The 22,135-nt window shown below is 41.5% G+C and overlaps 1 protein-coding gene across 7 annotated transcripts in view; it reads right to left on the bottom strand.

Annotated features, from left to right (window-relative positions):
* LOC146856285 (von Willebrand factor A domain-containing protein 7-like) overlaps positions 1–22,135 on the bottom strand; it is a 288,620-nt gene that overhangs the window by 63,088 nt on the left and 203,397 nt on the right. For all 7 annotated transcript variants that reach the window (XM_085654386.1, XM_085654387.1, XM_085654384.1 and 4 more), the window contains 5 exons: positions 16,839–17,008; positions 15,717–15,829; positions 12,484–12,600; positions 5,064–5,282; positions 1,396–1,531 (listed from right to left, as the gene is read on the bottom strand). In XM_085654386.1, coding sequence (XP_085510512.1) covers positions 1,396–1,531; positions 5,064–5,282; positions 12,484–12,600; positions 15,717–15,829; positions 16,839–17,008 — 755 coding nt within the window. The remainder of the gene's footprint in view (positions 1–1,395; positions 1,532–5,063; positions 5,283–12,483; positions 12,601–15,716; positions 15,830–16,838; positions 17,009–22,135) is intronic.

Genomic DNA, 22,135 nt, shown 5'->3' with positions numbered 1-22,135 from the left:
CACAAAAAAATACACAAGATTGTACATAATTATGTGAAATGCAAAAATTTCATTTGACGCTGTATTTTGGCACACTAAAAATATTGTTAAAAAAAAGCGAAAGCACAGCGAATACCAGCTGCTCATGTTCTTTTCTTTTTTTTCTTCCTGTTTGCTCACTGTAACGTTTTAGGTATACAACATGGCATAATAGGGAAATTTCAGGAGTTTTGTGCAAAAAGAGTAACACCAAAATACCAAAATTACACCTTGGTAACCCAAATTACTATTTTTGCCACGAGGGAACATCCACTTTCATGACAGGAGCAACAGGAAAAACTGTAGGGCTGCAATTCCACTGCAACATACTGAAATTGCTACCACTATATGTGTGTATTATAACTGCGCCTCCAAAGTGAGCGTACATTGCTTGCGAGTGCATAACACACGTCTACAACATGAGATGGCTTTCCCCAGCCCCTCAGGGTAACATTCCCAGGCATTCTTTACACAGTGCCATGGTCTTGTACCGAGCAGTCACTATCAAAAGGGGTGTAGTTATCCGCAGTTAAAATTGGGCAGCTAGTTTCTTATTTCGTAGCTGGTGGAGGCTTTATCAATGAGAAGTCTGTCTTGGGCCACATTTTTGATAGAGAGGGGAACCCCAGTACAGGATGAATTGGTTTTGTTCCATTTGTTGGATTACTAACCTACTTTAGATAAGCTCCCTGCTTATCAACGAACATCGGGGCATATTAGCAAGAAGCTGCGATATTTATCGCAAAACGCGCATAGCGCGTTCATTTTTATCGCTGCCTATCGCCGGATATTTGAGCAGAGAAAACATGCTATAAGCAACGTTTATCTCAACTGTGCTAAAATATCCAGCGATAGCGGCAAAATGCCTGAAAATCGCTGGAAATCCAGCGATATTCATGCATTAACGCCATGGCGGACTTAGCCTGATAATCCACCTCCCATTGGGGAATACAGGTAAGTAAGGTTTCAAGCAGGTGTTAATTACTAGCGATAATCGCACTTAGCGCAACTTTTTTATCGCTTCGCCTGCGTTGCTAATTGGCGATAGCTGTGTTTGCGACTGCTTTCAGTCGCTAACAGTTTGGGTACACCCACTTTGCATGTCATTAGCAATAAATATCGCTGACATGCAAAGCGGGCCCCAAACCGGTCGCTATCGCCTGAAAGCTGTTGCTAGCTGCTGTTAGCGACAGCTTGCTGATAGGGCGATAGAAATATCGCCGCTTTAGCGGCAAAAAGTGCCGCTAAAGTGGCGATCAAGCCCTTGCTAATATGCCCCATAGTTGTGTATCACAACACTATATATTCATGTGTATAGCATTTCTATAGAACATGTACAAAAAATCTAAATGAATGCTAAGTACTGCCAGACCTTACCATTTGGGTCGATGAGTGAGAGAGCTTGCACCACCCCTGAAAGAGACAGCCTCACCCCCTGTAAGGCAGCATCCACTTCGAAGCTGAAGGCATAGTCTGATTTTGAGGGACTGCTCCTTGCATAAAATACCAAAACCTGGAAAATAATGTATGTAACAGTGGGAGCACAAGTTAACAAAGATCCTACGTGCATGGCAAGTATTCAGAAAATCAACGCATAATGGAAGATCACTTCCAAAGTGGACAGAAATAGCTATATATTTTCTACCGTTTGACAATATTACCAGAGACCATTTACATTAGGGACACATGCAACACAGTCAGACCACTTAAAATAAATATGTGGGCACTTGCAGAAATCTCCTATACTAGAAGAAAAGCGAGTAGACCTCAAATAAGAATATGTAAGTGCAAGACCAATCCCCAAAGACCATGACGGGTGCACAGCAACAAGCAGGAGAAGAGGACATTGTCAGACCTCTGTTAGAAAAGTGGTCAATAGCAACAGGGAGAGGAGTTGGCCTAACAGCTAAGGCAGTTGAACTCGAATCTGGGGAACCGGGTTCGAGTCTCGGCAATGATGCTGAACATCCTGTGATCCTGGGCAAATTACGTCTTCTCCCTGTGCCTAACAAAAAAAAAGAATGTGTCCTCATGTAGCAACTGGTGCTATGTAAAGTGCTCTGATACCCGATACCATTGGGTCAGGTTTGTGCTATATAAAACTCCGTTAAAAAAACACAAGTGCCAACAGATTTTCTTCCTGAAGAATGAAATAGGGGATATCTAAAAGATAAGTCCGAAAAGGGCTGCATGGCAGATATTAAGTCAAATGTTTATATACATATCTTTTGTTGAAATAAAATTCAGTTCTCACCAGGGAGGGCTTTTTTGAGCAGTATGTATTTAAAGACTCGTGGGCATATTACCAACGAGTTGCGATAATTATCGCAAAGGATGCTTAGCGCTGTTTTTCTAATTGCCGGCTATCGCTGGATTTCATCACCGTGATAGCGTGGTATTATCAACGCTAATCTCAAAGGCGATAACAAATCCAGCGATAGCAGCAAAAACACCCATTATCGCGAGGAATCCAGAGATGACTGAGCAGTGATAATAGAAAAGCTCACTGATACGATAGTGTGTACTTAACCATACAATCCACCTCCCATAGGCAATAAGGCTAAGTCAGGTTTTTTGCAGGCGTTAGAATCATGCGATAATGGGGGCTTAATGCGCCTTTTGTTATCGTTTCGCTGTTCAGGGGCCGCATTGTTAATACCGCGATGTTGGTTTTGCGATCATTTCTCATGTTGTCTTAGGAGGGAACGCCTACTTTGCATTTCATTAGCGATATCTATCGCTGTCATGAGATGCGTTACAAAATCGGCTGCTAACATGCGCTAATGCATGTTAGCGACGCCTTGATAATATTGAGATTTAAAAATCGCCGCTTTTTTCGGCGCTATGTGCGGAAAAATCGGCGATATATCTCTTGATAATATGCCCCTCATATTGAATTTCAAAATCTATACTCATTCCAACTCTATTTTGGCCACAACTTTTCTCATTGTCGCAGTGAAATCTTTTTTTTGCGGAGGTATCCTTCCTAGACTCCCCGGAGACCCCATCCTTACAACTACTCAAAAAATCTTTAATGTTGAAAGTTGTCCTTATTGTCTACCAGTAGCATTCATCATTGGAGGAGGTCCACTGCTATTAAATTGAATAAAATTCAATATAGATAGACATTTTTTCATTCCCCTTTTTGCTTTTTATTTAAGCCCCTTTAAGTTTTTTTTTTTTTTCATATAATTTTTATTAGTTTCCAGTTACATTGTATATCTTTGCCAACACTATTGCAATACTCCAGGTACAGAGATGCAGGCTTACATCACAACATAAGGAACAAAACATATTCCTCAACTTCTCCCACCCCCTGACTGCTCATATGAGTATGTAATATGCTTTTGATAATATCTATAGTTCACTCAACTCGGATCACAGGGTATTAGTCCAATACCCTCACTGTGAACGGGCTTGCCTCATTTTCTTCTGGCCTCTTGTTCACCTTCAATCCAATTCCCTAGGATACATCTACATTGTCTTCACCCTCTGTTGTGTCCCCTAGTAGTGAGACCTAGTGCAGCAATCTCTATTCCTTGTCAGCAGATCCATCCTTCTCTTCCTCCTCCTCCTCCTCATTCCGCAATTCAATCAGCGTCTGTCTCCATGCTGACAGGCCGTCCTCCGGGTGTTCATCACATCTCGTATGATTCCTTCTAAACTTCTCAGCCACTTCCTATTCAGACATATCATGTAACCATTCTGTATATGTGGGCGGACGTGCAACCCCTCCACTTGAAGACCAGCACCAAACCTAGCACCAGAAATTTGCGACTAAGTTTCCTTTTAGGAGGTGCTGGAATCATCCTAGCAATACCTCACGTGGGTTACCCAAGATTATCCACCCTGTTGAACCATTAAGGTTTCGCAATACTCATTCCAGTAGGGCACTATGGAAGCGCAGTTCTGCACCACATGCAGAAAGTCTGCTTCCAGGGTCCGACACCTCAGCATCTGCCAGATCTAGTGTGGTAAATGGCATGGAGTGTTTTGGGAGAGAGGTATGCCTGGTGTATATAATTGTTATCGGTTTAAAGGGCGCATTACAGTTTACAGTACAAGAACCCCCTTCAGTTTAGTTACTGATCAGAATCACGTCTTCAACTCTCCATTATAAGTGTGTATGCATTTTTATTGATTTTGGCAATGCACTATTAAGTTAATCAGCACATTTTCTTTGCCATTAGCCAATCAGTGTTGTTATTTGGTAGGCTTGTATAAGGTATATCAGAAGAAACAGAAGCACAGATTATGTCTGTGTTCACTCTATTTGTAAAAGTACTGCTGCCTTTCAGATCACCATGTTTTTGTGGAGTTACTTCCACTGCTGTGACACATTGTCAGAATGTTGCTTATTTGTGTGTGAGTGTTTTACACTGTTACAATTAGAATCTCTCAAACATCAGCCTGGGCAACAAGATTAAATCTAGGAAGCCCACTCAGATACCACAAGTTTGAAGAGGGATCAGGTGATCAAGTGACTTGGAAAGAAATTCACCAACCAACACTGACATTCTGAGTACAGTTCCTCCTCTCTTTTGGACAGTCCAATGCTTAAAGCTGACATTGACTCTTTTTATTCATTGTTACACCAATGGTTCTCCATCCTCATAACTTAGCCTTCACCATTATCTCAGCACCCCAATTTGGTGGTTTTCACAGCTGCCAGATGTTGGGCAAACTGTTCTCTACATTTTCACCAATTTTACTAGCATTCCCATAAAGTTTTCTGAGGTAAACAGGCATTGAAGGAAAGCTGTTTATAAGAACCCTAAAATAGAAAATAAAAAAATGCAAGCCTCAGAAATAAAGTATTGTCAATCTTTGTGATTAAATGTCAATGCTCTCTATTTTCTTTCAAGGGCCACAATTGAGTATCTTTTTGCTTCTCTGCAAGTGAGTATTCAGTGCCTTCTGATGTACACCTACGATAACTACTGGCAGTTATGAACTGCTTCCCACATCCTCAAGTCTCCGCAATCTCCTATCTTCCAGTAGTACGCCCACCTCACATTTTTAATGAAGTATTTCAATCACTTTACCTTGGAACGCTGAGTTTGATCCGCTATGAGGCTTGCCAATGGCTTTGTCAGAAGCGGCGGGACAGACAGAAGCTCTCCTCCAGAAAATGAAGTTATGTCTTTATAATGTGGATCTGATGAGATTATCGGTAGATCAGGTTTCTGAGGAGAGGGTGTAGGAAGAAGAAACCCTAAACCCCTTTTTCTTCTTGCTAGAGGATTGACGCTCACGAAATTCACCTACAACAGAGCACAAATGTTATCAACATAATCATTAAAAATTGCATAACATCTAATACATCCAGAGTTTATGGCTCAAAGATCATTTTGCCTTAATTAATTAAAAAGAAGTCAAACAACTAAGCAACATTTCCCATACAGTCTTAAATATGTTTTGCTCTGTAACTGTTTCATGGGCATTGTTTTTCTAAACAGCAAGTCTGTTTTGTTCAAGACACAAGATGAACTGTTCTGGGTATGAGCACCGGAGACAGCCGATGAGATTCAATGGCCATGTGAAGTAAGAATGTGAGAGACGACTAAGGACTTAGGAGGGCACACCTAACGATATATTTCCCTTCATGTTTGTCCCTTTCTTGCTATTCTTAACATCTGTAATACGAACAACTCCAACAGAACTGCTATCCATTTATGCAGATAATCCTAAAACCTTCTGAATGATAATCACCCTTTTTTAACTAAAAAGAAGAAAGCTAGCAATTGTAAACATCAACTTATTTTTTTATTCTAAAATGCCGACGGTAACATAGAAGATGATTAAACACACTATTTTGGCAGTAGCTCCGGTAGATATTTCAGAATTTGACATGCATCCGATAGGAATGGAGCTCTTGGTTGCAGTAATGTGGGTATAACTGTAGGCAGCTGTGAGAAAATCTGATTTCCACCTGGTTTCACACCAGGTTTCACTGGCTTTCACCTCGCCTTAGTGGGCCATTCACAGCTTTTATCAAAGAGAAACTTTCTGGATAGGCTTAACCAGGGAAACAGCCATTACATCGCATGCGTAACAACGCATGCGATTACAACGCGGTGGTTACAACGACCGCCTTGTTACATCGCAGTACCATTATAACACAAGTCGTTACAACAACTTGCTGTAGGGTACGCTCTAAGCTGAGGAATAGTATAATATACTATTCCAGCACACTGGAGTTGGAATAGAAAATGATACTATTCCAACATCCAGCGCCCCTACAGCAAGTCGTTGTACCGACTGGCGAGGTAATGGTACTGCGATGTGACAACGCAGTTGTTGTAGGGACCTCGTTGTAATCACATACGTTGTAAATGAATGCAACATTGAGGTATATACTCGCTTAAACATTATGCTTTTGGATGGTTGTCTATCAATGATTGTCTTGCGTCACAAGCCTCACAACTTTAACTTTAGAGCCAATAATTGTGTAATTGGCTGTTGAACTTTGTTTATTCCTCACAGACAGCCACACATTAGAGGGAATAGGTGCGCCTGGATGGACCATCACTGGCATGATGGGTGGCAGAGCAGGGCACAGCCCCACCTGCAAATTAATAGCCTTTGCCCTGCCTTCGCATAAAAGACTTGTCAACACTGCAGTACAAGAGTGTCTCCAAGGGACTAGTTGTTTGGCCACCCGATCAGAACCTCAGGAACAGAAAGGCTCCCTCCATTTTGAACCCACACCTGGCCTAGTCTAAGTGTGTCCTGATGCTCAAATTGGTGTCCCTCGAGTCCTGAACCCTTGGTGGTGGTGCTAAAAGTGCCCAGATAGGCATAATCCCAAGCTTGGCACTTGGGAACATTTTGGGATAAAAACTTCTCTGAGAACTGAGAGAAGATTGGGACAAACCTACTTGTCTATCCACCCAGTATACATTGTCAGTTGGCCTGACTTTGCGGCAGCTTCCTCTATGTTCTTCTCTGTAGCAGCAAATCCCTTTCAACGTCCTCCACCCAAGAGGTATCCAGCCTCGTGGAGCTGTAGTCGTCTACAGCTTCCAGCCTCATCTCGATGGACATTTTCGTTTTACAAAAAAAAAAAAATAAGTCTGAATGTAGGAATCTTCACTGAGATTTAGACCAGTGGCTCCCCAAGGAGAATGCCTCTTCCTCAAACTCTGCCTGCAGCCTTGCCCCGCTGAATTTTACCTTCTCAGAACACTTTTTCTGAAATGTTTTTGAAGTCTGAAGGCAAGTGCCGACTGGAACTAATCCCCCTTTTTTTATTCGAGTCATGCCCCATTGTGGTCGGACTTATATTTTTTACTTTGACCCAGTCTTGTGCGGTTAGATGTCAACCATTGGGCTTTGATCTTTTAGAATCTAGTTTTTATCTTGGCATCCATTTTGGCATTAATCAATTTATTAAAATGTACTCTATTTTTCTAAAGTGGTATGGGATTTTTCTTGTGGTGTGTTTTCACTTTAGCATTGTTTATGTGTAGCATACTTTACACATTGCCTCTACGTTAAGCCTGACTGCTTTTGTGCCAAGTTATAGGAGGGTTAAGCAGAGGTAAATTTAGTGACTTAACACCCCATTCAAGCAAAAATAGCTTCTCACAATGTGATACAATCAGTATTAGAATTTATGGACGTTATGCTATTTGTTGATCCCACGTTCAAACTATGAATTGGATTTTAAAACTCAATTCAAGGAAACATTGACATTATTGGCTGTAATCAACATGGTCAATATGTTTGCAATTTCTATAATCTTTTCACGAATGCGTGGCTGCAAGATGGGGGACTATGTTTTCAATGATTTAAAACTATTATGTCCAATATGTGTACTCTGGAATTTTTGTGCTCAGCTTTATTGCTTGCTGTTGATGGTTTGGCAAATACACACACTATGGCCCTGATTAGTGATATATGAGTTTATAGGGAATCACATGTGAATTTTGGTGTTTAACGCACCAAAAGTTGCCCAATTCAGCAATTACCATATGTTTTTCCCTGTTCAGTTTCAGCAGGTGTGAACTGCCAAAATTAAATGAATTTTGGTTTGTTTAATGCATCCAATAATTATATGATTCGTTAAATAAAATGGAAGCCATGTCCCATGTGTAACCAGGGGTTAATGCACGTGATGGAATTTTACGAGCCACTCATATTTAGAAGGTGGATGGCGATGGCACATAGAACATGTAGCCATATAGTTACTCTTATATGAGGCATCTAGCGGGTGTTAGATATCTGACTGGCTTACAGCAAAGGCATATTATCAAGAATATTGTCGGGAATATTTCCCCGACTACATAAAATAATAACATCATCTCATCTGTGATAGAAGGGATTAATAAAAGGTCTGGATGTAGAGGTGCATTTTCAGGTATTTCCTTATTTTGACAGAATCATTTTTGATTGCTAGAGAGTGAGTATGTTTAGATTGCCAGATCTTAGTTTTCATGTTGGTTGAGAAAGAATAAACACAGTGCTTAATTTGAGCCAGTGGTTTCTAGTGCTTGGCACCCGCACTTAATTGTCAACACCAGCGCTCATGAGAGCTGGCACTTGGTGACCCTGTTTGTGTAATTTGGAGATGAGCAGAACAAAAGTTCTTTATTCATTTAATATACATTAATAACAACTGTTTCATCCTGCCCAAGCCATTCTTATAAATTTGGGTCCCTGAAATAGTCTGAACCAGTAGCGGCTCCTAGAGGGAGTGCTGCCGGGCAGTGACGCAGTGCAGGGGCAGGGTGGGGGGTACTAAACTCCGGATTATGGCCAAACAGAGGTAGTATACAAATAAATAAATAAAACAAATTTCATTATACCAAATGCGATGCAGCGCGCAACAAAATTAGTTTTATTTATTTATTTGTATACTTACCTCCGTTCGGCCATAATCCGGAGTTTACTAACCCCACCCTGCCCCTACCCCACCCTGCGTCACTGCCCGGCAGCACTCCCTCCAGGAGCCGCTACTGGTCTCAACTGTCACACTTGTAGAAGAGTGATGTTATTAATTGTCCTGGTATTGTCATTGGCAGTGCTGGCAGTGGCAATGGGTGGTGGAAGCTGCGGTGGCCTCCTGAGAAGCGCCCTGGTACTTATTGTTTTACAAATTAGGCATTGAGTAAACAAATTTGTGAGACTGTTTGGGCACAGACCACATTGAGCTTTGTGGACAAGGCAGAGAGTTTTGAATTGGTATTATTCTTATCAGAGTCTAGGGGAGGAGGTTTAGTGCCAGTGGCATGTGATTGTGCCGGTTCAGGCTATCAATTAAATAGTTGCAGATTGTGTAGAGATTTCTTAGAAAGTATGGTTTAGAAGCCATTGAAATAACTAAAGTTGGACATGACAATTATAAAGGCTAGTGAGATTTTCTGTGAAAGATGGAAAACAGAAGGATTCTTAGAAGATGTATGTGCTGGAAGGTTTGTTAAATAATAACATTTATCTGGAGTATGAAAGTGAGCCTGCTATCAAGCCATGCTCTCAAACTTCGGGCTCATTCTACAGACAGTCGGGGGGGGGGGCACACCCAGTGATGTGATTCAGGCCGGGTGAATGAGCAGGAGTGGCTCCTCTGCTAAGGCGGAGAAGCGTCGACCCCAATGCTCTCCGAGCAGAAACAAAGAAAAAGAAAATGATAACGCTGTTATTATCATTTTAGCTTTCTCTGCTACGGGGCTGGGTTAGGGCGGGGTGGGGCGAGCTGGTGGCATAGGGGAAGGAGTAGTGGGCACACACTAAGAGTGCATGACTGCTTGGATGGCAGTCTTGGGCCGGCCAAACAGTCGTGTGCACTTTGTATGAAACTCACCAGGCTGTATTACACAGCATGGTGAGGACCACGCACAGGCTCCCATTCCTAATCTGGGCACCGAACCACAGACCTCAGACCAATCACAATGCTGCACTGCATCGTTGTGATTGGCTTAGGGGAGCCTAGGTGCTTCCTGGGTTCGAGACTGCCAAGAAGAGACAGTGGGTGGGAAAAGGTAAGTGTTTTTTTCTTTGTTGTTCACCCCCCTGCCCTGCCACCCCCGTTCCCTGCCAGCCACCACTGTGAATAAGAGTGAATAAGAGCTCAGTGTTGTCCCCATTTATGAACACACACTGATTCCGCAGCTCAAGCTAAATTTGAGATAGGCAGAGGGTGGCATTGAAAATATCTCTAGGATTCCATTCCAGTTTCAAAATAAATCTATTGTCATTGGCAGATTTGGTAAAAAACGTTATGTGACTTGAGAACCCTAACAGATTCAGCCTTGTTGACACTAGGGGGTCTATTACGATGGTGGGCGGACTTTGTCCGCCCGCCATCCCCCCGGGAAATGGGACCGCCTGCTTTGTGTGAGGCGGTCCCGCATGTGCAATTAGGATGCACCCGCCACACTGGCAGGCGCATTCCGCATTTTTTGCATTGTGGCGGGCGGTGCTGTCTGCGGCACCCGCCGCAATACAAAAAAGGCATTTGCATACACAACATGGCAGGCACCGCGCAGTGTCTGCCATGTCGTCCATGCAAATTCAGGGGGATACCATAGGTACCCCATGTGCCCCCCCACCCCCCAGCACCCTGGGGGCCCGCAACAGGCCCCCAACTGAGGACTCCGCATGACGCCACGGAAAAGGCTGCTTCCCGCTGACATTGTAATATGGATGGCGGTGTCTAGCAGACACCACCACCATATTCAGCCCTTTTCCGCCCGGTCGACGAGTCGACCGGGCGGAAAAGCGGCGGACGGTCTTCCCATCCGTCGCGGTACCCCCCGCCATCATAATATGGTGGGGGGAAATGGGAGGCGGGCGGGGGATGATGTTGGGCGGATTGCCACCGCCATGCGGGCAGTGGCGATCCGCCCGACATCATAATAGACCCCTAAGTAGCATTGGAGTCTATGCTGGTCCTTGAGGTATTACATGTTTGGTGTAGGCCTTACTACAGAAGAAAGGGTGTAGCTTGACTTGACAGATACAGTTTAGGCTAAAGGAGATAAACCGTCTTAATACTTTGTCACCCACTCCTGCTACTCTTGCCAATCTTTCGAGAAGTATGTGTGGTCAATCACGTGGAAAGCTGCAGAGAGGTCTAAGAAAGTTAGATCACATAGCTTGCCTTGTTCCTTGTTTGGAAACATGTTCTCTGTTTCTCGTGAAGTCAGAAATAAAGGATTTATTTAGAAGTGAGTTTGACTCCCGGTATAGTGTAAATTGCTGGGTACCGGATCTTTTGAGCGCTTTGTTGATCGAGGGAAGGACTGATATTGATCTGTGATTGTAGAGACCATGTCCATCTGAAATGGATTTTCTCAGGAACAGAGTATGGTAGGTATGCGTAAGGATTCGAAGAAAGGATCTTCAAGAAGGGAAGAGCTAGTATGTTTGCGATCACCTGTGTGACAACATTAATACCTAGATTATTGACTTTGGCATCAAACAAATATGATGAAGGAAAGGATTTTGTTTATGGACGGTAAAACTTTTTTGATGATCTAAGCATAGGTGGCACCATCTAACATCTCATGATTTTATGAGAAGATAAACCATAAGACCAATCGATCTGGAGCCTTTATACAAATGAGCACAGTATTTATTATAGCTAGAAACTTCTTATAAATTCCCCTATACTTTAATAAAGTTTCATAGTCCCTGACTATTAAACAATGCAATTGCTTGAATCTGGGAGACAAGGGGCATGTTGCATATTAATGTATTTATCAAATATACTTTTTTGCCATACCCATTCTGCTTTTGATACATACATTCTTACAACTAGAACAATCAGTGGCCTTTGAGATAAGAAGAGTTGTTGGAGACCGTAGTAATTCGGTATCCGAAGGAAGGAATACTGGGGCATTCTTTAATCAACTTCTGAAATCGAACTGCCTGATGCGGTTTCGGAATATCGAGGAGGGAATAACAAGGTCATCCAATATCCTGACCAGAGTACAGTGAAAAAAATGTAGACAGGGATTGTATGGATCTATTTTCTATAGCTAACTCCACATATACATACCTTGGCAATATATAGATCTTAAAGGTGCCTAGATGTGGAGATAGGAATAGTAAATGTATACCTTCCTCTGTGCACATACCTTCGCAATCTTTTGGCACTGGATAATTTGGTCACAATATTATGTGACTTTGCTAGTCCCGCCTCCATATTCCATAGTACAATCAATTGCATTCCCGCCAAATGATGATAACTCACTTTAGGCTTCTATTTTATTCCCTTGCATAGAGAGAAATGAATGAAGACTCTCTTCCCTTACACTAACTCCATTATGTCTCATTTTGTCTTTAGCCAATACTCACTTCAGTATTACATGCATGTGCTAAGACTCAGACAGGGAAGTCACATGAATGACTCCACTTCTTTATTCTTTACAGACACACACTCATAGCTTAATTTTTTACTTTCTCCTAGAAAGTTACTGAGTTTAAGCTTCGATTGCCCACCCTCTGTGAGTTACTTACCGAGGTCTTCTTCGTTTCTATGAGGTTGGTCACATAATTCTTCCTATCAATGTCTTTAGCTGGTGCAGCAGTGAACACATAGATTGATGAAAACTGTGGTGTTGACTCAAGTGACAGCTGAAAGAAATGTAAAGACCTTAAATACACCTTCCCCTTATCACCATATTGTAAAACATAACTTTTTATCATGAGAAAATCCTTATCATTAAAAGACATGATGATGAGAATAAAGACCACACTGATGGTCAAAAATTAGATTCCAAAAAAGTTGACAATTGATGGTTAAATTCAATTTCCAAAATGTTGATAGGCAAAGGATATGAAGAATTAGGGTGAATATTACTGAGAGCACCATGATCAACCAAGGTTTTTTTAGCAGGGTAACAATAAACAATAAAAGTCTGTTTCCATACCCAAGGTACTGTAAACAGTGGCATAATACAAAGTGACTGGGCCCCCTTGCAGAATGTGATGAGGTGCTCAAAGCTCTTCTGTATCTTAAAGATATTCATTGCCATTTATATGAATAGGGGGCCCCTTGAAGGATTATAAGCCCTCTTAAAGGGGTGGAGGCCCCCCCTGCACCACAGGAGCTGTTGCAGCCTTGTGTTACTCCCCTGACTGTAGAGCTAGAGAGAGTCTGATTACATAGCTCTTGAAGTGCAGGGCCAGTTCAGTTTGGTAACAGATGGCAAGTGCTTGCAAGACAAAGAGGTAGAGGTGTGGCATAGCGGCAAGAGCGGCTGACTTCGGTGCACGAGGCTCACGGCTCGGTCCCTGGCACTGGCGGCAGCTCAGCTCAGCATCATGTGACTCAGGGCAATAGCTCACTTAATCTCCTGACAGCCCCCAGCGCCTGAATACCCTTAGGGGTGATAAATCATGCTGTACAAATCTGGACTTACAAGGTGAACCAGAGCTGACAGCAGCAGGTTGCAGTTGGGTTGTTTCAAGTGAGAGAGAAGAGAAATAGAGAACAGACTGGTCGCAAGTAGGAAGAGTAGAATTAGATGGAGGGGAGACAAGATCTTCGGAGAGAAAAGCATATCTGATGTTGACTACTTTACCATGGAAAAACAAAATATTATGGGCAAGATGTACGACCAGTTTTTGCGTGCACATACGGGTTTGCGACCCGTTTGCGCACGCAAAACCGGCATGACCATGTACAAACACTATTTTGTGGCTCGAAAATACTTACAACTCGCAAAATAGTGTTTTGCGACTCGCTATTAGGAAGGTCTAATAGCGACTCTCAAGCTATGTATGAATGTTTTGCAACCACAATTGCGGTCGCAAAACACTCGCAATTTGCCTCCCTCTTCAAGAGGGTGGTAATGGAGTTGCAAATAGGAAGTGGTCCCAGGGACCAACACCTGCCCTTAAGAAATGAAACCAAAACTTTTTTTTTTTTTTAAATGCTTCACATTTTCCTTTAAGGAAAATGGGCCGCTTTTTTTTTTTTAAACTGCTTTATTGACAAGCAGTCCCACATATGGGGTCAGCTGAGCCCAGCAGGCCACCATCCCTGGGAGGGCCAGCCATTCCCAATGGGGTCACAAATTGCGAGTGGCTCATTAATATTCATGAGGCTTGCATTTTACGACCCCATTGGGAATCGCAGTCAGTGTCTCTAACACTGATGTTGTACATTCCAAAACGCGACTCGCAATCTGCGAGTTGCAATTGAGCGCAAATTGCAAGTCGCAATTTGGAATGGTCGTACATCTGGCCCAAGGTGTGAAGAATAACCAAGGGACTTTTACAGTGAAATTGATTTGTAAGAAGCTAACTACTGGGAAGCTTACCTTGGGTTAACTGGAAGCTGAAGCAAAAAGACTAGCAAAATAGGTAGGCCAAGCAGATCTGAATTGTCTACAGTATAACCTTAAGGCAGAGTCCGGAAAGGAAGAGAATAATCTTACAAGTTAGATACAAATTGCTTGTGAGGTACTGAAGCAGCAAACTCTCACAGTATTTACAAGAATAAGGCATCCAGTTTTAAAACGAACTAACACCTGTGAAAGAAAACATACGCTTGGGCGAAGGTGAGCAGAAAGCAGGAAATTATGCATACTACGCGAAGGTCATTTACTTGAAGTATTGTTTAGGTACCAACGATTTTGCATGCCCCTGAAACAAAAATGTTCTATACCCAGCAAAATAAGCTCCAATGTGCGCAGACCATAGTTTTGCTTTTAATAACAGGAAGAAGCATAAGTCAATCAAATACATGATTGCTTTTAAAACAGTGTACGGCTGCATAAATTGTAGAGACTGCAAAGAAGCAACATCTAGGGGCATTTGCAACACCCAGCTACCCCTAAGTGGCCATCGTGGAAGGGAGGAAGTTGAACCTCACTGGAGTTCAGAACCATACCCACACCGGTTGGCATTTGTTGAAGGGGGTGAATTTGTAATCAATTTTCAGAGGTGTGGTGAGATTTTCATTCGATAGGCCTGTCTGTACATGATTATGGCTGAGACCATTGCAATTCTGTCAATAAATGTTTTTCTGTGTTGAAGGCAATTTTGTTGCGTGATGCTGCTTGAATCAATTGTTACATTGTAAGGCAGTGATTGTTGGCGGGTTTGGTGGCTTAGTGGGCTAATGCATCCACTGTAGGGGCCTGTGTTTGACCTCATGGTCACAGGTTCAAATCCCAATGGGTCCACTCAGTCTTTCATCTTTCTGAGGTAGATAACATGAGTACCATTGATTGGGGTAACAGTAACCATCTGCTATTCAGAGCCAAGATTCCCTTTCTAGGTGAACGTGTGTTTTACAAATACACTTGGTTTGTTGGTGGAGTAGATTATACTGCTTTGTGGGCGTACTTATATGAACCAATATGGCCTGATTGTGCAACTTACTCTCTGTATAGAGTGAAAGGCATATTACTCAGGACTGCTGATGGACTGATTATGTTGGGGATAATAATGGGTGACTTTGATATATTTCTACTGAAAAGTGTAGTCTTACTGGATTAATTAGCATTTCTTTTAACCTGCAGTTTGCACAGATAAAAAACAAACATTTGTAGTAACAATGGCACACAATTTTGCATAAGGATCAGCAAATTTATATACATCACATGATTATAGAGTCTGCCTCCTGATTACACATTGGCGTAGAAAACACCCCGGCTCTCTGTAATACCCTGTAGTACTTGAAGTAATTCATTTTAAAACATGCTTGTGTCTAGAGTAAATAGTGATGTTGTATCTCTCACCCCAAGTGCTGATAAACACATGCCTGGATCTTGGCCACCAGCCTCTGCTTTTAAATTTGCAACTTTAGTCTTGAAAATGTCAGCATCGTCTGTCTGGAATACTGGTCCAAACCCTGAGATGAGAGAAGATCAAACATTTCTCATTGTTCTGCAAAGTCATGGGTATAAATGATTGTACTTCAAAGATCAAGTAACCAAATGTGGTTATTTCATCAGTGAGCATTAGAAGTAGTTTCCAGCCAAGAAAAGAATGCGGACAAATGAGACTATTGGCATGATTTAGATCTTAGCGGACGGGTTACTCCGTCACAACGGTGACAAATATTCAGTCTCCCAGAATATTAATTCCATAGGATACAATGGGGTTTATATTTTGTATGATGAGATATCCATCACCGTTGTGACAGAGTAACCCATCCACCAAGATCTAAATCAGGCCCTATGAGAGGCAGATAAACAAGTGGTAAGGACATTAAACGTCTCATAAAACTTCATGAACTAACATTGTGGGTATAAGCATGCTTTGTAAAGTATCTTTCTATGATATCCTCTTGATCTATATTGGAATTGTATGCATTTATCATAACAGTCAAATTAGGGATGAGTGAATTTGCTAATGTTTGCTAACATACAACTTCGGCCATTTTGGTTACACTTTACAAGTTTGATCAAGTAGTGAACTTAAACGTTACAAATTTTTTTTGTATAATTTCTGTTGATATATGAGCATCTGTTCAATGTGATTAAATAACGTTGAACTGTGAACTATGGAATACTATTGCATTAATCCCTATTGGTTTTTAACTGTGTGTGCTATTTAGAATTGTTCTACTGGGACCAGCTTCCCTACTGTACTGTACTGTACTGTTCTCTACCCAGATCCCTGTGGCATATTTGGGTTTACCCCTTTTCTATAACAATGCCATTACCATGGGCACACACACTGCTGCAAATTCCTCTTTTCTAACAAGGATTTACAATTCTGGTGTACTTTGCACGTTGGTTATCTGTGTCTATCACTATAAATAGGATTTATATGTCGATGGAGCCTGTGAAGTGCTCTCAATAGCATTTAAACACAAAACCTGACACATCTTGCATTCTCCTGGGAATTAAACTCACCTGTTGAGTTGAAAGGCACCAGTACATAGGTTGATGGCTCGGTAATGGTTCCTTTTTTACTGTCAACAATCGAGAACACATTCTGTTTTTTCGCTGCTAGGTCACCGCTGGAAACCTCTCTGGTGTCTACAACACAACTCCAAACACCTCCTGCTTCTAAATTCAGAAGTCTGTATGAGAAACATGTGACAAAAAAGTGAGGTCTCTGGAACTTAAGGTGCTGGGACAAGTCCAACAACAAACAACCATTTGGTGGAAGGAATGCCTCAATTAATCTTAGCCATAGGCGATAGTTCTAGCTGCATCCCTCTTTATCAGTTTTCACACACCAAGCCACTCTAGAAAGAGACCAGTCATATGCAAATCAGTCTTTGTCCTGCTCCGTTAGCATCGGTGAAGTCCACTCCAGACATGAGCACACAAAACAGCAACATCTCTCTTAAACGAACAATGAGCATCTACTGATATCACAAGCAAAGGCTAAACGATATCACTCCTGAGAATATCGTTCATTGCTCAATACAAACTAAAGTGACCAAACCATAAATAATGGTGAAGGTGCTATGTGACTTAGACTGCCATGAGTATGGATGTCCACCTGAAAGAATCTGCAGGTTAAGGTATGTCACAATGGTAAGGTAGGGCTTGAATTGCCTTCTCACCTTGGCAGTGGTTTATTTTATTTATGTCTCAGTTAACCATCAGTGAGCAGAATTGGGCTCTTTAATCTATTTTCTGTTTTTTCTAAAAAAAATTAAAGATATATAACAACATATCCCATTATCATAATTTCTTTATATATATATATATATATATATATATATTTTTTTTTTTTTCATCCAAGAAGTTGTCCAAAAAATGAAGACGCGACCGAGCAGGGTCTTTATTATGCAAACAGCAACCGCTACCGGATATTTCTTTTGACACCCCTACGCGTTTCGGAATTAGGTATTCCTTGTTCACGGGTATGTGACCGGCAGATGCAATGGTTCCCAAGTCCCAAATGCGTGATTTTACGTCCTATATGCACCTCCTTCTCTCCCATCGCTTTCTGGGACTTGTGGTTCCTGCTAAAATATTACCCCTATGGGTTCCGTCGTGGCACAGTTTTTTTCAAAGCTCTCCATAGCGCCTCCGGTTACGGGAGCTATTCAATGCATGGCCTGGCATCCTGTTATAACGAAGTCTGTGTATCCGACCTCAACAGTCCACTTTAATGCTGCAGCGGTGCTGCCTTCCCGGCCTGGACCGACCGGCAATATTCATCCAAGAAGTTGTCCAAAAAATGAAGACGCATCCGATGTCAGGCAAACCCAGCTTTCACAGCAGGGTCTTTATTATGCAAACAGCAACCGCTTCCGGATATTTCTTTTGACACCCCTACGCGTTTCGGAATTAGGTATTCCTTGTTCACGGGTATGTGACCGGCAGATGCAATGGTTCCCAAGTCCCAAATGCGTGATTTTACGTCCTATATGGACCTCCTTCTCTCCCATCGCTTTCTGGGACTTGTGGTTCCTGCTAAAATATTACCCCTATGGGAGGACTACGAGTCCCAAAAGCACTTGCACTAATAAACGTGACCCATTGGAGGAATATATAACAGCTGATTGGGGACACGTGTTCTTCCGCTTCTGCCGATGCTGTTTCCCGTGAACAAGGAGGAAAGCTCCGAAACGCGCAGGGATTTTAAAAAGGAAATGATTCAGTGCGCTTCTTGTTTGCTGAATAAAGGACTCTTCAATTTCGGTTGGGTCCGCTTGCCTTTGTGTGCGCCTTTGCTTTGGGCACAAACTTTGGAAGAATTATAACGGCCGGTCCGGGCCGGAAAGGCAGCACCACCATTGAGAAGTTTATGGACTGTAGACCCAGACCCGCTGGATCCAGATTGCAGGAGGGCAAGTTATGCATGGATTAAAACCTGTATTCGCACTGAAGGCTCCATTGGGAGTTTTTTTACTATATTAAGCGGATGGCAGAACCCACGAAGGGTTAAATTATAACGGCAGGACTACGAGTCCCAAAAGCACTTGCACTAATAAACGTGACCCATTGGAGGAAGATATAACAACTGATTGGGGACACGTGTTTTTCCGCTTCTGCCGATGCTGTTTCCCGTGAACAAGGAGGAAAGCTCCGAAACGCGTAGGGATTTTAAAAAGGAAATGATTCAGTGCGCTTCTTGTTTGCTGAATAAAGGACTCTTCAATTTCGGTTGGGTCCCCTTGCCTTTGTGTGCGACTTTGCTTTGGGGACAAACTTTGGAAGAAATATATATATATATATATATATATATATATATATATATATATATGTATATATATATATCCACACTTGACGATCCTCAAGGAAGACGCACTCTCGAAATTAAACCCAATAGATTTATTCAGCAATTGTTACGCGTTTCGACAGACTCGCTGTCTTGTTCACACAGTGCATGTTAGCATAACGAGGTCTTACATAGGAAATAGCATAGAAAACGGACTTCACTTGATAATGTAACAACGGCGGCCATTTCTTAATAGCACAAAACCCTTATGTATATGAGCTATTCTAGTAGCTTGAAACTGAAATGACGTGGTTTAAATGCCGCAGAATATAACCAAAATGATACATAATCATAAAATCAAACTCATAATATTGAACATAAATGTGCACAGGATTTTCGTGTTATTTGGACAATCATAGCGTTGATGAGACAAACCAGTTATTTACTAGACGAGGTCATACCATAGTGGCATATATGAAAATTCATTATGCTAATGCAAAAACCTCAATACAATGTACATAGTAAAAAACGGACTGATTCAATACATCCAAAATGGCGACCATTCATAAACAGCGCAAAAAACATTTCTCTATATCAGCCTATATAGTGGCTACAACCATAACTTTGTATTTAGCGCAACGGCATATAGAATCAAAGAACAGTCAAATTCGTAGTGATAAACATAATACAATGCCTTCTTGCTATTGTGTCATACACAACGCTAATAGATCATACAAATTGTTCATTCATTTGTTTGTTTGTCGAGATCATTATGTTGTATCTTGTTATTGCACCAAAGTGGTGTTCAATTATCGGTCCGTTATCATCATAAAACCTCAGTTATCTGAAAAAAATGTCCAAAGTGAAAAAGAATAATGAAAGAATAAGAAAAGAAGCAGACTTAGCTGTAGTGGACCCACAGACCAAGGAAGAAAAGGGTAGGCAGGCCGGAATGGATAGGACACTAATATCATTATTCGCCCTGCTGATAAAGGAGGAAATATTGTTCTTTGGGACAAAGAGATGTACATCACAGAGGCATCAAAACAACTAAATGATCAAAAATTTTATATGAAAGCTAATTTGGATCTGTATAATGCAAGCATTTTTGAGACCGGGGATAATGGGAACAAAAGTGCTATATATCTTGGGAATAATATTGTTTTTTAAAACGTGATTACCTCAAGCTATCTATACTGTATCTTTTACCCAAAATCCATAAAAATTCCATCACACCACCCGGGAGACCTATAGTATCATCTATTGGTAGTGCTTTGGAGAATGTCTCTAAATATGTCGATCACTTTCTCCAAGAATATGTTGTATCACTCCCATCCTATGTAAAAGACACTAAAGATTTTTTAACTAAACTGGAAGATGTCTGATGGGAGAATACTGATCTAATGATCACTTTAGATGTCAATTCTCTTTATACGATCATTGACCATGGACAAGGAATTGAAGCATGTCACCACTTCTTGAAAAAGAGACCAATTGAATTTCTTGAACACACTAATGTGCTTTTGGAGATGATGCATTTGTGCCTTACTAATAACATTTTTATGTTTAATGGCACTATTTATAAGCAGGTCCTCGGTACCGCCATGGGGACTTGCTTTGCTCCAAATTTTGCGAACCTTTTCCTTGGCAAGTGGGAAGAAGATATAAGAAGTGACAGCACTTTAATTTCATCATTTGGCAAAGTCAAACTTTGGCTACGCTATATTGATGATCTGTTCCTTATTTGGTCAGATACAGAGGAAGAAGCCAGTAGATTTGTAGAAAAACTCAACCACAATCATTACAATATTTCCCTTACCAGCAGCATGAGTAAAGAAAAAATAGAATTTCTCGATCTATTAATAACACCTCAAGGTAGGGATTTACAGACAAGCCTATTTAGAAAAACAACAGCAGGCAATACTCTTCTCCACGCTCTCAGCAGTCACCCTGATACACTTAAGTGGAGTATTCCATATGGTGAGTTGTTGAGAGCGAGGAGAAATTGCAGTACTACAGCTGCATTTGACCTTGAAAAAGACATCATGATCAAAAGATTTAAAGAGAGAGGTTACCCTTCGTGGGTCCTGCAAAAAGCTTTGAATAGAGTAAACCAAATTGATCGCAAACAAACGTTGAGTGAAAAAATAGAAACTAGCATCACCAACAAACAAGAGGAAAGTAGAGTCATCCTCACATTCAATGGTAATTCATCACAGATACAAAAAATACTTGCTGATAAATGGGATATACTTACAAGTGACCCCATCATCGGCAAAACTTTTCATCACAGACCCAGAATCACATATAGAAAAGGCAGAAGTCTGAGAGAAATTCTTACTCAAAATGATATAACTCCAAAACATCCTAGCAGTGAACACAATCTTAAAGGTTTCTACCCATGCGGACACTGTAAGGCGTGCCGCAATAGTTACATGACTAAACATTTTAAGATCCCAGGGCAAATTCTACCTAAAAATATTTCTCAGTTTCTAACCTGCAGTACTCCGTATTGTGTGTATGTCTTGACGTGTCCGTGCAAAATGTGGTATGTAGGCAGCACCACATTTATGGCCAAAAAAAGAGTGCTTGAGCACATGCGTGCTATAAACAAAAAAGATACCCACTATCCCTTTGCCAGACACTTCGAAACTTTCCATCTTTCTAATAGCTCTCTTTTGGGTTATTTTGTGATTGAGCAAGTACACTCGGGCCCCAGAGGGGGTAATCGAGTAGTACAACTTCGCAAACGCGAATCAAAATGGATAATTGAACTTGAAACTAAATATCCTAAGGGCCACAATCTTGACGAAGAATTGAGTACACATCTACGTAATGAATAATTGAGTATTTTATGTCCATATCTGTACCATGTTATAATTTGATGTGTTTTTAAGTATGCGAACGCACTGTGCTGTCACAAGTGAGTTCCATATTATTTTAATCATCACTTCATTTTCTTCTTTGTTCACAGGAGGAAAGGAAGGGTCGTACCGTTTGCGGACTGTCTTATCCGTTCCGGCCTCCC

This window comes from Triturus cristatus, chromosome 4_1, assembly GCF_964204655.1.
Source record: "Triturus cristatus chromosome 4_1, aTriCri1.1, whole genome shotgun sequence".
Lineage (NCBI taxonomy): Eukaryota > Metazoa > Chordata > Amphibia > Caudata > Salamandridae > Triturus > Triturus cristatus.
The sequence above is the reverse complement of the archived record's forward strand: the minus strand, read 5'-3'. Positions and strand labels throughout refer to the sequence as shown.